Source organism: Nannospalax galili, unplaced genomic scaffold (assembly GCF_000622305.1).
Source record: "Nannospalax galili isolate Female #2095 unplaced genomic scaffold, S.galili_v1.0 scaffold11, whole genome shotgun sequence".
Classification (NCBI taxonomy): Eukaryota; Metazoa; Chordata; class Mammalia; order Rodentia; family Spalacidae; genus Nannospalax; species Nannospalax galili.
In genome coordinates, this window is record NW_008330735.1 from 3,646,865 (window position 1) to 3,668,511 (window position 21,647).

The 21,647-nt window shown below is 40.8% G+C and overlaps 1 protein-coding gene across 5 annotated transcripts in view; it reads right to left on the reverse strand.

The window, feature by feature from the left end:
- Positions 1 to 21,647, reverse strand: part of Mpped2 (metallophosphoesterase domain containing 2) — a 183,869-nt gene that overhangs the window by 111,764 nt on the left and 50,458 nt on the right. For 4 of the 5 annotated variants that reach the window (XM_008851248.3, XM_008851256.2, XM_029555140.1 and 1 more), the window contains one exon: positions 16,557 to 16,738. The exons of the other annotated variant lie outside the window; for it this stretch is intronic. In XM_008851248.3, the coding sequence (XP_008849470.1) occupies positions 16,557 to 16,738 (182 nt within the window). The remainder of the gene's footprint in view (positions 1 to 16,556; positions 16,739 to 21,647) is intronic. 5 annotated transcript variants of the gene reach the window in all.

Consider the following 21,647-nt stretch of genomic DNA (forward strand, 5'->3'; position numbering starts at 1 on the left):
TGCATATTAGTCAACAAAGTCAACTAGCAATGTGGTAAACATGATAAATCTTAAATAAAAAAGATAAAGTATGCATATGATTTACTCTAGGAAGGCAGTATGATCTCTAATCACTGTGTTCATATCTAAAGGATGCTATGGCACACACATCTGTGTGCTTCAGGATAAAATTCTGTTTACTGGGACTGGACAGATGGCTCAGGAGTTAAGAGCACACATTGCTCTTGCAGAGGGCTGGAATTCAGATCTTGGCACTTACTTCGGGTGGCTCACAACCACCTGTATCTCCAGCTTCATGGGATCTGGCCTCCCATGGGTACTTGCACTCACGTGCACATGCCGGTACACACACACACACACACACACACACACACACACACACATAATTAAAAATCCATCTTTTAAAAAATCCTCATTTTTAATTAGCTATTACTTGTATGCTCTCCTGCTTTATCTGAAGTTTTGATTAGGTAAGTGCTTTTTAGTTTCTATCACACTAGATGTATGTATAGGAGATGATATAGGAGAAGCTTATGCACACATGTGTAGAAGGTAGAATCCTGCCTTCCACTATTCCACACATGGCAGCATTTCAAAGAAAAAATCAGAACATCCAAAAACTTAAAGAAGTTTATATCTGCACTATAAAAGACATCCATGTATTTCATTTCTAATTATGTTTGCTTTATTCACCTATGCAGTATTAAATGTACAAGTTTAGGATTTATTTTTGTTAATCACATACAAATCGCTTTCAAACTTTGGAGTTACATTACTTTCTGAGCCCAGGAATGGATTTATCCAATGAAGAAAACATAGTGAAAATACTAAAATTTCTGCTTGGAATCCTAGGTCTCCATCAAAGCCACAGAGTACCAGGCATTCTTACTATTAGTTCTGGCACACTGCTACAGTTACCAGCTCCAACGCAATCACCATCATGACGAGCACTGTTCTGTGCTTCTAACTATCAGCTCCAAGTTCAAATGATAGAGGAAAATATGTGGATAGAGCCTGGTAAGTCCCAAATCCCAAACAACTGAGTAACACTATAAACTTAGAGTTAGAAAATAAAGAACTAAGATAATCTCATTCTCAGCATTGCACAGAGGAATCCAAGCTTAGCAGTTCTGTGCTTTTTTGTTTTGTTTTTTAAAATATTTTATGATTTTTATTTTATGTATATGCCTGTATTGCCTGTATGTAGGTAAGTGTATCTGTGTCATGCAATGCCCACAGAGGACAGAAGAGGCTGCTGGATCCCCTGGGACTGGAGTTACAGAGAGTTGTTAGCTGCCATGTGGGTGCTGGGATTCAAAGCCAGGTCTTCTGCAAGAACAGCTGGTGTTCTTAACCACTGGGCCATCTCTCCAGCCCCAGCAGCTCTATGTTTTATAATTAGATGGCTGTGCTTGCAGCCAAGAATAGTCTCCTGGAAACAATCAGAGAGAATACCTGTGATGGTTTGAATGAAAATGTCCTCCATAGGCTCTAAATATTTGGACATTTTGTCCCCAGATGATGGTGCTGTTTTGGGAGGTCTTAGAAGGTGTGGCTATCCTGGAGGAAGCATGTCACTGGGGGCGGGCTTAGAGAGTTCTTAAGCATTGCCAGATCTCCAGTTGCTCTCATTTCCTGTGCCTGCTTGAAGATGTAGAGTGTAGCTTCTGCTGCTCCTCCTCCAGCCACCTCTGCCACCATACCTCCCCACCAAGATGGACTGTAATTCCTCTGGAATTGTAGGCTCAAATAAACTCTTCCTTTTATAAGTTGTTTTGGTCCGTGCTTCTATCACAGCAATAGAAAAGTGACTAATAGAGTACCTATTAACCTTATTTTCAAACTAAGGAAACAAGCACAGAAGCTAAGGATCAGTGAGACTCATGCATGTGACCAGAAGAAAGGTAGTACTATTTTACTGAACAATTTTATCTTGAAATCAAAAAAGAGAAAAAAAGAGGTTTTCATTGTTGTTTGTCTGGTTCCCTGCCCCCCCCCCATTTCTGAAATTTGAGTAGTTTTAAAAAGCCTGGGGGAAAAGTTTGCTTCAATTTCACAATGCATATGAAACTTGCTACAGTAACATCTAAACCTGGTAGATCAATAATGCATGTTATAATTTGCTGCTTAATTATTTATTTTGGACACACCAAATGTGGTGTTAACATAAACTCCAAATGTGAACAGAGCTGATAAATGTAAATAACTTCCCCCCTTCCCAATGATGTTCTTTCCTGGGACATCATTAAAAAAAATCTTCTTTAAATTTCTAAATTCAGAGACATTTTGATTTAGGAGTTTCATATTTTTATTCTTATGTACATTACAAATGCTAAAATCAAATGCCTTAGATATCCCTTATTTTAAAATAAGTAAGATGAGAAAACAAACTCTAGTACAAGAACATTAACTAAACATTGGTGATAAAAATGTGTGTCAGTGAACAAATAAAGTATGTATTCATTTGAGGACACATCTATTAACAGAGAAGACTGAAGGCTCTGTGCATGTTTGCATTGGTGGTGGTATCCGTCAGGCACCAAGCACCAGTCCACAGGACCCCAGGGAACACTGTTTCATACTCTACACAAAACCACTTTCTGGACAAACAGCAGCCCTGACCAGGAAAACATACTAGAAAAATACCAGAGTATTTAAAACCAAAATGCAAAACTACCTCTGCTTCCTTCCCTTTCCTGCCATAAACAAATTGAAAAGAAAAAAAAAAAAAACATAGGAGAGAAAAAACCAATAATAAATAAAAACAAATATAAAGATGTAATACTGTGTTCTGAACTGAAATTTTCCCTATTTGGCCTCAACTATGACTGTTCCTCAGTGATTCTCTTTGTAAGATTCTTTCAACTCACAACCCTGGAATGTACCTTCAGATTTCTACAAGGATTCACTTAGCCCAGGAATGCACAGCATACCTGTTTGGCCAAGTTTCATGGACCATCAGACCCATTATCAAGTAACTTTCATTTCACGGTTTAGAACATGCTAGTTATCAGTCTAGCAGCCTTCTGTCAAACAAATTTTATTTGTGTGACATTTTATTACTAATTTTATCAAATTTTATAATTAGTTTTGATACCAGGTAGCATCTTTAGGAGCCAAAAATTACATTAAGTAACTCCAAAATATTTCCATACTTTCTAACCTTGGACTGCAATGCAAGAACAAGAAACAAAGCAAATACAACATGGCTCCACTCTATTGGTCTCTAGTCTTAGGAGCCTTGAGTTCCACCCTTATCCTCCTGTATGCTGCTGAGTGCAGAGCTGGGAGCACAGACACTGACCCTTAGATCTACCTGACTCAGGACATAGTCACCTCTCTGAATTTCACCCTCTGTAGCTGCAGATCAAGGATAACTTCTTAGGGCTAGAGAAATGACTCGGCAGTTACGAGCACTGGTTGCTCTTGCAGAAGACCCAGATTCAGTTCCCAACATCTACACGATGGTTCACAACCATAGGTAGCTCCAGTTCCAGGGGATATTGGCCTTTCGTAGGCATTGTATACCTGAGGTGCACATACATATATGGATGCAAAACACTCATATACATAAAATAAAAATAAATCAATAAAAGCATTTAAAAATTACTTCCTTATATTTGGGAGGAGCAAATGAGCTAACAAGTGTATTTACAAAACAACTAACCTAGCATCCTATCCTGTCATGCCACTTAATATACAGACATATTTAAATCTATTATTTATAAAATTAGTAAAAATACTAATTTTATAAGGCCAAGTTTGCATTAGCTTCCTCCTTAAGAAAATAAGGGTGGAGGTTATATTTTGAGTTAGTTACATTTCTAGAACCAATTGCAAAGCATGGTTCAGAATTGGATCCTGAAATAGAAAATAAGTCTATGAAAAATAGTATTGGAGTTGGGGAGATGGCTCAGTAGGTAAAGTGTTTACTGTGCAAGCCTGAGGACTTGAGTTCGAATCCTCAGAACTGATGTAAAGCCAGGCATAGCAGCACTTTTCTGTAATCTCAGGGTTCCTACCATAAATTGGGATGCAGGGACAGGAGAATCCCTGGAAGCTTACGGGCCAGCTAGCCTGGCGTCTACAGCATTGAACAAGAGAGAGAGAGAGAGAGATCCTGTCTCAAAGTGGAAGAGGAGGACTGACACACACTGTTGTCCTCTGATTTCCACATGTGTGCCGTAGCACATATATGCCCAGCCCCATACATACACAAAAAGAACAGTATTAGCAATACAGTTGGCAAAATTTGAAAAGGTTTGTAAATCAATACTGGGATTGTATTGATCATATTTCTTGGTTTTGACCAATGTAGTGAACGCTTGTAAATTAATATCTGTGTTCTTCTGACTTATTGAAGCGTTTAGAGAAAATGATCATGATAGCCACAGCATTCTCAAACATACCAGGAAAAAGACACAAAACTGAGAGCAAAGCAAACACAACAAAACTAGGGCATCTGTGTGGCAGATACACGGGAGTTCACTGTATGATTCCTGCAACTTTTCTGAAACTTCAAATATTTCAAATTGAAAAAAAAGTGTGTATTTAGAAATCATTAATCAGCTGTCCTTGAGAAGCCCTGTCTACACACACAATGAGCCTGACCTCATGAGGCCTGCCTGGTACTTCACCTTGGACTCCACACCACTTTGCAATTCCTAGGCTACAGGCCTGGCTGTAGGCAGGAATGGCTGTATTGAATTACAAGGAGAGAGCTGTAATTATGTCCTTCCCTTTCTTCTGCCTTGTTGGACTCCAAGTGAGAATGGGTAGGGTGAGCTAATGATTTGCCACACATCTCTGATGACCACTATATTATTTGCATCATAATATTTTCATTTCTTCTTCCTGAACATAATGCCACGTTGACAGCGAGGTCAGTTAAGTTACTAGAAGGGATTTTTTAAATGAAAACAATTATAAATTTAAAATAACTGTGTTTAAAGCATTTAACAGTCACCAGGGTCAAGTGATTACAGCAGTTACAAGCCCCATGGGACATGTTCACACCAAAACAAAGTGAATAAATTACCTCAGCTGGCGCATGTAATCACTAAGTGACCACAGCGGTCAGGCAGAGGGGAACCCTGAAGACGTTCACACAAAAACCAATAATGAAAATTTATCAGTCAAAGGTGGGGAGGGGAATGTGAGGACTTAGTGAGTGGGGTGATAGACAAGAAGCAGAGCTAAGTCTCCGCATAGCTTGAAAGGCCAGGGAAATGTCATTCAAAAAGCCCCAGGGACAGCTGGAATCAAGATTCCTAGAAACAGTATGCAGACAGGCTAGGGGACTAGGGGAGTTAAAATGGAAATGATCGGTGCAATACCAGCAAGTTCAAAGCCAAATCGAAGAGTATGAGGATTCCTGTCCACATCGGAGAACTTAATCCATGATCTAGAAATGTATCTCAATGTCTTTAATGTAGGACGACGAAAGGATGAGATGCTAACAAGAAAATGACAGCCACCTCTAACATTTGCACAGCACTGGACATCTCCAAGAGTATTCTTAAACTTCATCCTACTCTGTGATTATTTCCCCTTGACATAGAGGGGAAGCAACCTATTTTATGCAGGGAAGCAGAATGAGGAAGTGAGGAAGACTAGACATTTATAGAAGGGTTTTCATTGCTAACACCTCTACTGGTGACTCACAATTAACAAAAGGAGACAGAGAATTCCTAAAAATTACGCATGCCTGAGATTTGAACATAGGATGGAGGGAGGAATGGGAAAGGTCAACCAAGAAGGTCAGGGTCACTTTCATCACAGAGGGCGCTTCTGAACTTAGCTTTAAAGAATGAACAAGAGTTTTCAGAAGATAGAGAATCAGAATGGCTCGCAGGTAATGGGACCAATATGAGCAAATGCTAATCCAGCAAAAGTTTACCGAGCGCTTAAGTATGCCCAAGGCATGGCGTTGGCAGCTTCAAAAGCAACATGGGACATCAAGGACTATATTTATGCAGTGCTTGCTTCCATTCACCTGATATTTAACACAATACATAGTTTGTGAAGTTCCTATGTGTCAGGCCCACCTGTAGGTAGAGATGATATGGTGGTGTCCAGAAATTCTCAGAAAGGGAGACTGCATTTAGCTTTAAGAATCAAGTGCTAGAGCTATTGAGTAAGGTCCAATAAACTTTAGCTCTGGTCCAGCTCTTGCACTAGCTCCTGTGTGACCCCAGGCTGTCCTCCCATCTCTTTGGATCCCCATCCATCTGTAGGTTAGACAGAGCTAATATCATCTGCCCATATCAACCTCCCTGGACCATTACAGAGCATTAATGTGCTAATATACTCAAAGATACTTTAAGTCCTTTGGGGGAAAAAAGAGTGTCATATAAATTACAGGCATTATAATTAATGTAATTTAAGAAAATAGCTGCCCATAACACACAGGAATAGTTCACATGGATCACATAAGACCTGTCACCATGTCCTTAGGTCACTAACAGGACTTTCATTTGGTATGAAACCCAATCCTGCTCATTTGAGACTGTTTGACTTTCTGTGCTTGGCTTCATTTTCTTTCCAAGAAGTATTTTAACTTAATTCTATATCCAAATTGAACCATTCTTTAATTTTGTCTTTATTGAGAATATATTAGACTGACCATAAAAAAACTTCAAGAACAAAGCCTTTTCAACACAAAGAAAAACAAAGAGACAATAAGCATGAATCAACCATTACTTAGATTCAGCAAATACTGTTATCTGACACTGTAACACACAAGAATGAAGGATGTGCCATATCGGAAGGATAGACTATGAAGGCAAGTAATAAGAACCCTCTGAAATCCTGGAATTATAGATCAAGAAGGAAAAACCCAGACTGAGATGTCTCCATGGATCAAGTGCTTGTCTCTTGCCAAGTGTGATAGTAGCGTCAACTTGAAACAATCTAGAATCACCTGGAAAGGAAGTCTCAATGAAGGATTGTGTACATTAGATAAACCTGCAGGTATGTCTGTAGGGTGTTGTCTTGGTTAGTAGGGAAACCTGCCTACTGTGGGCGGCGCCATCCCTGGGCAGAGGATCCTAACTGCATAAGAATAGAGAAAACAATCTGAACACTAGCATGCATCCATTAATTCACTGCTCTCTGTTCTTGATTGGAGATGTGATGCTACCTGCTTCAAGTTCCTGCTGCCTTGACTTCCCCACAAGGATAGGCTATAATCTGGAACTGTAGGCTAAATAAACATTTTTCCCTTGAGTTACAATTGTCAGTTTATCATAGCAACAAGAAACGTAACTAAGGCACTGAGCAAGCATAAGGCTATTTCAGATCCTCAGAACTAGGTAAAAGCCAGACATACATAGTGGCTACCTGTCATCCCAACACTGGGGATATGGAGACAGGGGATATCCAAGGTAAGCTACCTAGTCAGACTAACCAAAATTGGTGAGGTCCAGGGTCAGCAAGAGACCCTGCCTTAATAAATGAAATGGAAAATTGTAATGAACATACTCAATGTGTCCAGACACATATGAATATACATCTACACACATACACACACCACACACAAAAGATGAAACCCTAAATTGGTTGAAGTGGAAAGAAACACTACTAAGTGAATTACAATTCTAGAAGGGTAACTAGAAAAACCAAATTATGAATCAAAATCTTAAAAGTAACAGCATTCCAGATACTATACTTGTATACTAACAGGTAGTAAAGAAATTTCTTGGGTATTAAACTCCCAACATTGGACTGGAGAGATGACTCAGTGGTTAAGAACAGAGAAATGCAGAGAACCTGAGTTTGGTTCTCAGTGCACGTATGAATCAGCTTATGGCCACCTGTAACTTCAGCACCAGGGGACCCAGTGCCCTCTGCTGAACTCTGAGACACCTGCATTTACATGTATACACATATACACACATAATTAAAAATCATAAAAATAAGTATTTTTAACCCCCCCCCCCACAAGAAGGTTCGGGGAATCTGGGCTCTGGGGATTCTGGCCCAGGCTACGTTGAAGTCATGGGGAAAATTATTTATTTCCCATCCTATAGCCACCTAGCTTTACTTCTCTATTAGGTCTGACAATTAAGTAGCTATGAAGTTAATGTGACTATAAATATTCCAGTGAGGCATTGCTGTTCCAGTCACTTCTCTCTGGGAAATGTTTGGCACCTCTCTAGTGAGCAGTCATCACTGCATCACTTTTTATTCAAAATGGCATAGCCCAACCCACTCAGTTCACTAACTCCACTTCCTAATAATTTTTAACTGTTTGAAAAAAAAACCCAAAAGCCTTAAGTAAGTCATGCCTGAAGGCTTTGAACATTAACTGAAACTTGCCCTCCATAACCTGGCCAAAGCTTGGTATGCTGGATTTGTAAGGATGATTCTACTGAAAGTAGGATAATGGGACTGGAACGAAGAGTGAGTGATCAGAATAAAGAGAAGAAATAACAGGGTGATGATCATCGAAGGGGAGGAAAGGATGCAGGCCCTCCTGAGTGGGTCAGAGGTCAATTAGCATCTGGAGAGATGCCATGTGTGTTTGGTCTGATGTGCTTGGAAAGTGGGCAGTGTCAGGTTTCTGGTGGTCTGGTGGAAGAACAGTACTCATATTTTTCTCTGTTCTGCATGCAAAAGGGGCCAGGAACTAGTGCTTCCCCTGAAGTTCCTGTCTTCAAATCCCTCCCTCTTCTGCCTCCAAGGAACAGGAGAGATGCAGCAACAGGGCAGGAAGGTGGTGGCATGACACACTTGGGAAACGTCACAGTTGAAGATTCAGTGTGTTCAGTATGCTTTATCTTATTTAATATCACAACAATTCTCAGAGTTCAGCTATGCTAACCATTAATATTTCTGCTTTTACAAATAAATGATTTGGAGATAAGTGATTAACAATGTTAAAGCAGGATTTAAAAATAGGCAGATTAAACCTAGTCCTCACACTGTCTACTTGATACTACACTGCCTTTTTATATGCTGAGACACATACATGCACACATGCCACACCACAGTATACACAACCTTTGTTCTTAGTCATTATGTGTAGATGGTAGGATGTACTGTTGATCTCAAAATTTTTTGTATCATTATTTACCTTTTTTGTTCTTTTGGTCTTTTTGAGACAGGGTCTCCCTGTAGCCCCAACTGGCCTGGAACTCGCTATGTAGACCAGGTTGGCCTCGAACCCAAGGAGAACTGCCTGCCTCTGCCTCCCAAGTGGTGGGATTAAAGGTATGTGTCACCACGCCCAGCTTAATTATTTACTTTTTTTAATAAAAAAAAAACAATTTATTGAGAATTTCATACATGCATATAATGTGTTTTAATCAAATCCACGCCCACTAACTCCCATCCAACTCCTCCCATGTCTCCCCATCACTTTTTTTTGACAACTTTGTGGACTCTTTCTTTTGGGGTGGGCACTTTTTGCTACTCTAACATTCCCCCCTCTGAAGAGGTAATCCTAAAATCTTTTAGGTGTTAGATAGGAGCTCCCAAATATTTTTGACATTTTTGGCCTCTGGAAGAGAGTATGTTGCTAAGAGGCCCAAGGACATTTTGACTTTTAGCCAAGAAACTGGCTACTTTTCTTTGGGGTCTTTTTACCCTAACTGCCTAGCCAATTCCTACCTCCTATTCTTATCACATTATCCTCTAAAGAGGTTACCCAAATTGCTGATAAGGAATCAGGATGCAGAACACTCTGGCTTCTTCCATGCTGAACAGGGATGCAGGGGGAGGCAATTGGTGTACCTCTTCAGTAGGTCTATCTAAAAGACTCACAAATTGCATAACTCTTTTCTGTAGGGAGAAAAGAAAGTCCTTCAGTGGTGCTTAGGAGATGTGAAGAAGTAAAGGCAGGAGTAGTTAGCATTACAAGTTCTAGACAGAATGCCAGAAAAAATTTGAAATTTGCCCTGTTCTGACTTTTTTTCTCATTATTTACTTTTTTGAAACAAGGATCATACAGGCTTTCAAAATTAAAAAAAGTGTCTATAGTCCCTTAAAAGTATTGAAAGTATAAAGATTTGCTGCCAATGAGGACTTTAAAAAATATATGACAAAGACTATCAAATGCTACCAAAAATATTAAAGAGACACAATAGTCTTAGAGGGAAATCTGGCAACACAAGATAAAAAGTATTCCTTTAAAACATACATGACATTTAAAAAAACACTGCTCTACTTCTAGGTATATATCCTACAAATGCAGTTAAGGATGTTCTCAAAGAGAAAGCAAGAGGGATGCTCATCATGACAGTCGGTACCTATGATAATGAAAGACTGGGGCACCTTAGATATCCAGCAGGGAATCTGACTAATACATGAGAGTGCATTCGTATAGCAGAGCACCACATCAACACAAACAATGCATGCCAAGTTTTTAAGTTACAAATTAACATGTACAACTCTGTTAAGTTAAAAAACAAAAAGTCATTAAAACCCTCAGAGGGTGAAGCTGTCTTGTTACCAGGAGTATTCAAAACAGAAATGAAAGTAGGCCTATTTCCAGGCTGGTATATACCAAATGCTAATTACTCTGGAGAAGGAATTGTGTAGGCATGTATGTGTATTTGCTACTTCCTACATGTCACATGTTGATTTTTTTGTAATTAATGTACATGACTCTTACAATTAAAGTATTCTTTTTGAGAAAAACATATTCAAGTCATCGTGACTGATGTGGAAAGTTGCTCATGATAAATTGTGTGTGTGTGTGTGTGTGTGTGTGTGTGTGTGTGTGTGTGTATCAACAGAAAGCAATCTCTAAGGGCTCTATTAGTTTCCTCTATCTAGTCACAGATATTTTTGTTTTCTTCTTTTCATTGATCTCTGTGTTCTAAGTTATAAGAAATGAACATGCATAGATGTATTATAAGGATAAAATAAACATCACAATCTATAAAGGCTTTTCCTAGAGACCAACTGTGAAACACTGTACCAATAGCAAGATCTCTGGAAAAGGAACATGGTCTTGGGAAAGGGGCTAAATTGATTTGTCCGTACCATCTGAGATGTTGGTTATAGTCACACTATTACAACCATGCCTAACACGATGCTCCTACCAAAAGGAATAACCTTCCTGAGATGACCCTGAAGCTTTATTATTCTTCCTCTGGGGCCTGGAGAAACAAATTCAGAGGTATTCAGTAATAATACAGACCAAACAAAACCCATATTTAAGAGTTCATGGCACTGATGCTGTGTTAAAAGAGTTTTTACTGACTAGATTATTATAGATTATTATGTATGCACTTTGTGCACACCAACTATGATACAAGCCCTTTAATTGGTACCAGGTATTAAAAGCCCTCGTTAGGCACACACCATTGTCCGCCAGGGTGAAAAACAGATAAATGATTTCATATCAACCACAGGATAGATTGTGTGGATGTCTGACCACAGTGTGAAAGGAGATAACTAACTGTGAGACTGAGAGGAAGGATGAGTGAGTGCTCCTGAAGAAGGCCATTCTAGAATCAGGAACAGGATCTGCAAATGGAAAGAGGTGGGAAGGAGCATGCAGCATGTGAGGCATGGAAAGAAAGTGCGTGTGTATGGGAGAAACTGAAGTTGGGTATGAAAAAGCAGACATGCAATCAAATAAGACCCACTAACAACTATTGGTGTGGCATGCACCAGAGTATAGACTATCAAGAAGAGCCCTGCCCAATTATTCTGAAAACAAGAGGACGTAGAGTGGAAATCAAGTGAACAGTAAGGAGCATCAGCAAACAGGCATCCGCAGGAAGAAGACCTGGCCAACACGAACATGGGAAGATGCCTTATAAAATGTGCCTCCAGGGACAGTGGTATTAGAAGCCACTGGAGTTCAGAATGTAAGAAAAAGCAATAAAAATAATCACATTTTAACTGACAGCTACTTTGTCGTTAACAAGTTTAAGTCAATTCTGTAACTGGGATGCTTTTTGCCAAGATGAAAAAAGAAAATGTTGTAGAGTTTGGGTGGCAGGGCTCCAGTTCCGCTGACCAGCATTTGCCTATCCCTGACACACTTGCAGCATATCTGAGCTAAAATATGAGTCTATATTATTTAACTATCATTCTTTAAATACTGGGAGAGAATGATTTATGTGTGTCTCTTTCCCACAAGCTTGCATTTGGTCCCTGCTTCTGGAAACCACCTGTCTCTTCAGCCCAGGGCTGGTTCTCTAGAGGACAAAAGCTAGGTAGACAGGCAGATTGAAAAGATGAGAAATGGGATGTCTGATCAGCCAGATTGGGGCTTGGAATCTGAAAGACCCCAATTCAACACCTGAGATCATTTCCTACTTGTCTGAACTTAAGGAAGAACCTGAGCCACAGACTTTTTCTTCCTCGGCAGTAACTGTGGAAAACTGTCTGGTTTCTTTTCTATCGCTGGGACAAAATGCTCTAACAAAAGCAAATTAAGAGAGACAATGTTTACTTTGGCTTACATTTCATAACTACAGTCCCTCATGGAGGGGAAGTCAAGGCAGTAGGAGCTTGAAGCAGCTGGTTATGTGACATCCACATCCAAGAAGCAAAAAGAAATGAGTGCATGTGGCTCCCCTTTCTGTGTTTAAACTGTCCAGGATCCTACTTAGGGAAAAGTGCCAGGCCATCCCACATCAATGAAGGTAATCAAGACAATATACCCCCCGCCCCGACACACACATACACACAAGCATACTCAGAGGCCCATCCCTCAGGGGATTCTAGATTCTGTCATAACTGTCGCAGTCCAGAATGGCATAAGCTTGAACCCAGAGTATATCCTCACAGCCACCATGACGTAGTATTTTTAATACTGCATATATGCTCATTTTACAAAAAAGGACAAGACTCAGGAGTTTAAACAATTCATCAAAAATAGTAAATCCAGTGCTTTGTGTGCCCAGTTGCTTATAATCTCAGCATGCTGGTTCACTTTTCTATCATATAGAAAGCTATATGAAGCTATACTTGGCTTCAGCCCTGTCTTCCTGGATATGCTAGCTCATTTCATAAATTTGCCTTGTATAATAACTTTCTGTGTTATACCTGCCAGATGGCATATGGGCATACTAATGAGGACCCATTGCCTCAGAACCAACAGTGAGCCCGTTAGGGGTTCTTAGGCCTTGTACTTGGTACATAGTCACGATGGGCAAGGCTTAAACTCATCTTTCACATGTGTGCACTATTAGCTCATGGTCAGAGGACAACTTGAAGGAGTTGGCTCTCTTTCTTCATAATGTGGGACCTGGAGATCAAACTGGGGTTGTCAGATTTGGCAGTAAATGCCTTCACCTGCTGAGCCATCTTGCCAGCCCTCTGGAGTTTCTTACCTATGAAATGACCTTGGAGAAGTTATCTATAAAATGGGAATAACATTGGCAAACAGCTGTAGAGTATCTGTTCTGTTACAGAAACAGATTAGCCTAATGGAAGAGTAATGGAGCATGGGAGAAGGCATGGTTATTTGCAAACATCAGGTTAGTAGACTAGAGAAGAAAGATGGAAATCAGTCAGAGTTCAATGGACTGAACCATGTGACCCCAGCTAGTGAGAGCTGAATGTCCTATTGGCCCTAGAATGATCTGACCCTCACTCTGTTCTGCCAGCCACCTACAGGGAATGCTGGAAGTTCCCTTTCCAGGGGAGAGTTCCCGCCTGTGCCAAGTGGCAGCGTAATCACACACCATCTCACCCTCTGAGCACTGAGTTGCCCTGGTAACAGTGAGCTATTCACAGCTTTCTCTATGGGATCCCATGGGCTCCCTTTGGTCTCTGGTTCTATACCCCATGCTGAGACCTCTTCCTCCTGCCTCACAAGATGTGGGGGGTGTGAGGGAGAAAAGGACCTGACCGTGCAGCTGGGCTTTAGCATTTTATTTCCTTATCATTTTATTTCCTTAGTTACGGCACATTTCCATTTATGGAGTATGTTCCCTTATAAAATCTCCAAGTGTTTACTTCTAATCTACTAAATAATTCCTCTGACCTCTTCTGTTTTTACCCTTTCGATATCTGTTGATGGTTCCACCACATTCCCCATTCCGTTATTAATGGCCCACAAAACTCACTACCAGCAATCATTTACTGATTAATCTGCACAGCAATCCAGAAAGACAGGTAATATTAATCCTTAGTCTGCAGAGGGAAACCAAGGGGAAAAGAGGTGAACTCAGTTGCCCAAGGTCAGTAGCTCTACAAGATTATGATCAGGATCTAACCTGTCTTGTATTTCCGTGAACACCTCCCACAGTGCTGTGCCCTTTCTCAAAAAAAAAAAAAAAAAAAAAAAGAACCACCCTGACCCATGAGGCTATAGCTATTAAGGTCTATGTTGATTCAGTGACCACCCCCCAAAACTTTAACAGCAAAGAGGTCATAGGTAAGAGTGGCAGAGTGGTTAAAATGGAGACAGAAGAGATGACTCAGGTTAAGATCACATTGGACCAGAGTTTGGTTCCAAAGCACCCAAGCTGGGTGGCTCACAACACCCTGTAACTCTAGCTCCAGGGGATCTGAAATCTTTGACTTCCTCAAACACCTGTACTCTAGTGTAAACACCCCCACACAGACACATGTGCATATATAGTTTTTTTTAAAAGTAGTTATGGGGCTGGAGAGATGACTCAGCAGTTAAGCGCACTGGTTACTCCAGCAGAAGATTCAGGTTTGGCTCCCAGCACCCACCTGGTAGCTAACAATTATCCTTAACTCCAATTACAAGGGATCCATCACCCTTTTCTGGCCTCCTTGGGCACTGCACACACATGGTACACTTACATACATGCAGGTAAAAGACATACACATAAAAATAAAAATTAATTAATTAAAATAAAATTCAAAAGAGTGGCTAAAATAAAGAAATAATACTGGAAAACAAAGATACAGAGTCAATAAAAACATGGCAAAGACTGAATTATACCCAACTCCACCACAGGAAGACTGAGAAACTCATTTCACTTCTCTGCATCTCTGTCATCTGTAAAAGTGAGATGACTACGTTAAATGATATCTAAATAGCTGTTTTAAATAAGACTAAGCAGCTACTAAAAAAGCACAGAGTTTAACGGGTCCCACATCCATAGCCAAGATCATGACAGTATACATTGATTCCCTACCAGTGAAGCCCACAGCTACCTTGGGAAAGCTAGGTGCCAGAAAGTCACGGAAACAGAGAAATTCATAGCCTTTGGCTTGGGGCTTAACTTGTTCATAGTCTTTCACCCTTAGAAATAAGTCAGTGGAAACAAAGAAACATATACATAAGAAAATACACATTTCAGTGCTAGCTGACAAAAGAACCTCTACTCTCAGTTCACATGCATTTTTAAATATCTGCATCACTAAATAAAAAGCACAGCCAATGACATATCAGGTTGCCACTGAAAAGGATAAACACAGAAATGCTACGCAAATGTTTAGTCTTATTGATGGTATTAAATCAAAATAACCAAGAATGAAGGAAATGGCCGCTCGGATAACAATTACACACAGGTTCATAGGCATGCATGACTACATGAAAAATCAGAATACTTCGTAGTGAGGCTTATTTTTTTATTTAAAAATATTTTAAACATTTTAAATGAGCATTATTTTTCAACTAACACATACTTGTTGTCTTTTCTAATCAGTAACTTAGAAGTTCCCCATACTTTGCTTTAGTTTGATAGGAAACAAAACTTTAAAGTTTCCACCTATATCTCCTGAATAATTTTTATTGGTTGGCATACTATTCAGGACATTATTCTTCCAGAATAATTTTTGCCTATAATTATATAATTCTTTGGCCTCTTTAGACAGACTAACTCTATAGGTTTTAAGTTTCCACTTTGGTGCTGGGCATTGATCTCAGCAGCCTGCAGAGGGATGGATGGTAGGCAGGTGCTCTGCGACTCAGCTGCACCCCATCCCCGGATCTGTCTTCTAATGCAGTGCAGATAACCCCACAAGTGCCTTGCGGTGCTTATATTTGCCAATTGCCTATTTCAGGACCCAGTATTTTGCAGAGTTGCAGGATCCTTCCATGGTGTTTAGGGAGGTTTTATATTCTGTTTCTGGAGTTTTAGGGCAGGACAGCTGATATTTTCAAGCATCTTAGGACAACCCACAGGACTGGTAGGAAAGCTGCTTCTAGGCAGCACTGCGCTGTGGGAAGGGCTGTGCTTCCTAGAAGGACTTTCATATCTCTCTGTTCCTTAGAAATGCTCTCTTACTGCTAGGTCATTTGTATATCTTTGATCATAATGCTTCGGAAATGTTGTAGAGCCAATGAATTAAAAATATGATTCTAGGTCTTGTGTGTGCCAATGAATGTCCTCATTAAAGCTGAATGAGGGAGATGAGATTGGTTTCAAAGCTTTCCATCCCTGTGCCCCAGAGCCACCAAGGCCAGGCGCTGAAAGATGCACAGTCAAATTAAATATCTAAAAATTCATCTTTAATTAACAAAATTGGATTAAAGCTAGACACCACAGCATATCATACGAGAAATGGCTGAGCTGGCTTCCAAGTACTCTAATTCAATTAGGACGCAGTGAGTGACACTTAGACCGGGAAAGGTTAATTGGGGCCGCTAGAACGCAGTCATTCCTTACCTAACCAGTCATTAAACTTCTTAACCTCTGAGGGCAGTCCCAGCTCGGTGAAATCGCCTGTGTGGAGGAGGATGTCCCCATAAGGCATCTGGATACCATCTGTTCTGGAGTGTGTGTCTGAGATGCAGACAAACCGCGTGTGGCCCGCTGGTTTTGGAGTGTCATATGGGATGGGGTCGACCCTAAAGTAGACATAACAGATCCCACAACAGTTAAACACGTTAGAACCCTAGCAATCATCATCACACAAACGTATCTATTGTCATCTGTGCACACACCCAAACAATCCAAATGCAAGGACAAAAGGGCCCAAAGAAGCAAGGGACATTTGGGGGATATGAAGAAGCCAGCATCCCTCATCTACAGCCCATGAGAAAATTTCAAAATGTGTTACTTACCTGGGAGGAAAATTAAAAGCAAAGTGTCAGAAATTGTTCAGGAAACTGGTAGTGATTAATACTGAAGTTTAGGGATACTGAGCCCCAACTGAGGAAGCAAAATGATGCTATTTCTTCCTCATCATGTTTCAATCGATCCTACCACTCTTTAGGAAATGGATAACTCATTTATTCCTTTTTAAACATGCGTAACTTAAGCAACGAACTAATTTACAGGGAGCAGCCTGCGCATGCTCTGCCGACTGAGATGTGAAAACACTCACACTCAATTTCCTTTCCACAGCCATTCCACACCTGTATCTTCTGCCTTTTGCTAAAAGATTTACTAATCAAGTTGTAGGGAGGGAAAGGGATACCAAATAACAGTGCTTTTTAAAAAAAATACTTGGTGAGAGGACTTTGACAAGCTCATCTTTACCGCCAAGAATTATCTGCAATTCAGGTTAGACCTTAGGTTACCAGGAATGCTCCAATGCCTCAGGCAAAGATTCTACTTAGTACAAATTGCATGTCTTCTAATGGCTATGTATATATCTGCCTACGCATTAATACCTGTATAGTTTCAGAGACCTAAGCACTGTGAAATTACAGTAGGGCCATAAGAACCAAAAGGCAAAGTGATCAACCGGAAGCAAAGAAAATGAAACAGAGCATTCTCATTTAATTGAGTGTAACAAAGTGTACTAAATAAACTTGGTGAAGAAATGCAAATTTGACTCTTGGAGCACACAGTTTTAATTATTTAAGAGGTTTGTAGTGGTGTTAAGGATGTTTTAACTATATTAACTCTCCACTGACAGCTTCCTTTAATTTCTCTGTAGGAATATCCACTTACTGCTGGATTCTGGAGGAAAAGCAGCAGTTATAAACACAAAGAGAAGGTCACAAGAAAAGCAACTAGGCAATGCGGAGGTTAGAGTGTAAAATGTTAAATAAGGAACCTATTTTATATCACATTCCCATCCTTGATAGTTAGCAAGTGGCAGGAAGCACACACAGGGACCTGAAGGCAAGATTCTGACACAGTTTGTCTCTGCAGGCTTTATTTACTATTCTCCCCACCCCGCCCCAATCTGTTTTCACAATTGCAATTTCAGTGAGGAAATAAAGGCATCAGTATCCAGCCTGGATAGTCTCAAATTTCTTCCTTGTAAGGGTAATCTTTTTATCTTATCTTTGTCAGAGAAGAAGCAAAGTTAGGCATGAGAAAGAACAAGAGAGAAAGAGAGGGACTCGGGAGCTGGGAAGCAGTTTATCACAGAGGGTCTAATTAGAATCCCCCAAAGAAGGTTTAACTTCCACGCCTGTAAAGGCTATAAATTAATATGCTGCTACCATGGAGAAAGTTTACTAATCTACCAAGAGTTTCTCAGTAGCTTATAAACCCTTTTTATTATATTCAGTGTTGCTTTTTTTTTCATTTCCTTCACTGAAACTCTATCACATGCAGCCTCAGTGCTTCTGATCTACCAACATCTCCTGACTTCTAAAAGTAGTTTCCCAGAGAATGAGTGGGTGTTCCTTCTGTGGCTGACTGTGTCACCGTCTAAAAGGGATAGGTATGGTTCCCAACCAAACGTTTTGGTGCTCACTAGATGAGACTGGCTGCATTTGCACTCAACTGACTGACATTTGAAGGGAATTTTCCCAAAGGTCACCAAAAATATGGACAGCACGCATGTGAATTTGTGCATCTTTATTTCTCAGCTTTCATCTAAGTAAGAGCACACAAACACAGTCCCGCCTCTCTTTCTGTGATTCTGCCAAGCTACAGGCACAGTTACTGCATCCAAATCCTTGGGATCCATTCCAGTTTATCAGAGGGGCATCAAAGCCAACATTTTGAATTAGGTAAGCAAAAAGCAGCAGAGGTCACTGTGGACAGGCCTATCTGATCTGTGAATCTACCCACATCACAGCATCCAATCATCGCATGGCACAGAACTTCTTTCCTATCTTGAGTCTGGGCTAACAATGAACTTTCTGAAACTGTGGGAAACCCTAGCCAATTTTTGAGCCACTTTAACCTCCTTCTAGACCTTCACACCTCTTCCAGAGAAACATTTAAATTCCCAGAAGAACTAATATGTGAAATTCACAATACATAAAAATAGGAGGAACAGAAAAAGAAAGAAAATACTTCCCCCAGCTTAGAGCTGGAATGGGATGAAGAGTCCAAAGCACACAGATATGCAGAGGCGCCTCACTCATCCATACCACCAGCATGGTATATTATCAAAGAGAAATGCACATATTTGGGAGATACGTACAATAATGATTCAGAAAAGGGGTTGGGGGAAGTGGGTAAGCTAAAAACACAAGTACAAAATGAACACACATGCTCTGACCTTGAGGCACTGGGGTCCTTGTTAAAGGATAAAGTTCAAAGCAGGAGATGACAAGACCATGCAGCATGCCAGAGTCACACCCCAGGACAGCATGAGAAATAGCACCTGCAAGTCAGTGGAAGGAAGATGCTTCTTTCCACAAACTCCAAAGCTAAAGATAAGATGTCTAGGACAGTAGGCAAGTTGTAGTGGAGACAACCCTGGGGAAAGTACTGCTCCCAAACTGAGCGTTTGATAAAGGCAAGTTGAGACAGCTAGAGAATTTTACTCCCAAAGAATGTCTATGAGCAGCTCTGCTAGTGGCACATCCACCAATTCACATGGGAAAGACTCCCACACTCCATTTTCCTCCATACTCAATAACTTCACCCCTTATATTCACGCTGACTTCTCAGATGGTCCAACATTTCCCCTAGGGCATTATGCCAACTACCTTGGCAAGTGAATATCTTACCAAGACCATTTATGCCCCAAAGCTAGATTCAAAAATCAGCTTGAGGTCTGCACAGACTTTTGAATACTCCCAGGGGAAAAGAAGATGACATGGGAGATGAAAAGAAAACACAGTACTGTAAAAGCCCAGAGCAAGGCAAAACCTTAGGAAGCATCTGGTTCAGCGCTTCACAGGATGCTGGAATCCCCCTTACCCTTGCCCTGCCTAGCTGACATAAATTTTCATCCCAAGACTTCCAGTGAAAGGGAGATCCCAAGCTCCCTCCCTTCCTCCAGTGCAATTCATTCAGGTTGGTGATAGCTCTACTCATCAGAAAGTAGTTTGGGTTCCATTTAGCAAAACAACAAAAGTAGGCTATGCCCATAGATTTGTGCTGTTCTCAACTTTGGTCAGAGAGGCTTCTTTTTGCAGTGGGTAATGCAGAGACATAAATGGTCCAAGTGCTGAGTATAAATGACTCAGTGCTCAGCTGTGGATGGGTCATCTCTATCAGCCTCCCAACATCCAAAGCTCAGGGAATTTCAAGGAAGAAGGGGTGGAAGAACGTAAGAGCTGGTGGGTGGGAAAGAGCTATGAAACGCTGATTTCTGGACAAGGCACGGCATGGCTGTTACATGCATCACCTCACAGTAGCTGTGGCTACCTGCACAGGACCTGCACAAGATCAAACCATGCAAAATTCCAGCATGGATGGGGAAGGGTCCCCTGAGGCCCTACTCCTACTGGAGGAAATACTGGCAATTGATGGCTGCCGAGGGAAAGAGAATTACCCTTCTTTGGGGACATGGCTACTGGTAAGTTGCTCATGCCCCAGTGGATGGCCACACACCCATGCGCATAAGCACAGCACTAATTGGACTTGGGGATTTTTAATAAAAAAAATATAAAGATGAAAAATTAAAAAGGACATGAAACTGGGAGGAACGTGGGTAGATTCAGGAGAGGGAAATGGACGGAGGTAGTGGTGGAGCATACGATCAATACACATTATACAAATGTATGGAACTTTCAAAGAATAAAAAAATACTATTTGAAAGAGGAAGTTTTTTTTTCCAGATTCTGCACCATGAGGAAAGGCACACAGAGTCCAGAGATGTGGCCACTGAGTAACGATTCTAAGTCGTTTGCTTTGGGCCAGTTCCTTCGCTCCTTTGAGCTTTGCTTCTTCCCATATGTAAATTGAGGATAACAATGCCTAACTTACTATGTGGCTGTGAGAATATAAACTGTCAAGTACAGAGTGTGCACAAAGCACATATTCTGAAAAGTGAGGCAGAGCAACAAGGGTAAAGTATGTGTGGCTGCAGAGCCAGACTGCCAGGCTCCAAATCCCACTTCACAGGTATGAGCAGTGTGGTCAGTCTACTGTCACAGTGACAAAAGTAAACACCAAGACGAACACTCAATGAGGAAAGATTTCCTCTAACTCACAATTTTAGAGGTTTGAATCCATGGTCACTTGGCCCTGTTGCTTTGGAACAGTGGTGAGGCTAAACAGCATAGCAAGGAGTTTGTGATGGACCAAAGCTGCTCACATCGTGGTGGCCAGGAAGTGACAGGAGAAGGGGTTAAAATGCCTCCAACTACTTCCAAGCATGATTCCAATGTCCTACTTCCTTCCACTGGTGCATCGCTAAAGGCCACACACCTCCCAACAGCACCATGGGCTGCCAACTCAATCTTTAGCAAATGGCCTTTGGGGGGATGTTTCAAGGACAGTATGTGTCCTTGACTAGGACTCAATATTAAACCTAACCCACCCACCTACAGCTCAGGGACCATTTCTGAAGAGGGGTGCAGGAAGATTGTAAGAGCCAAGGTTGATCCATGAACATAGGAAAATAGAGGCTTTCAGGTCACTGGAAGCTTGCTCATGTGAACTTGTGGCAAT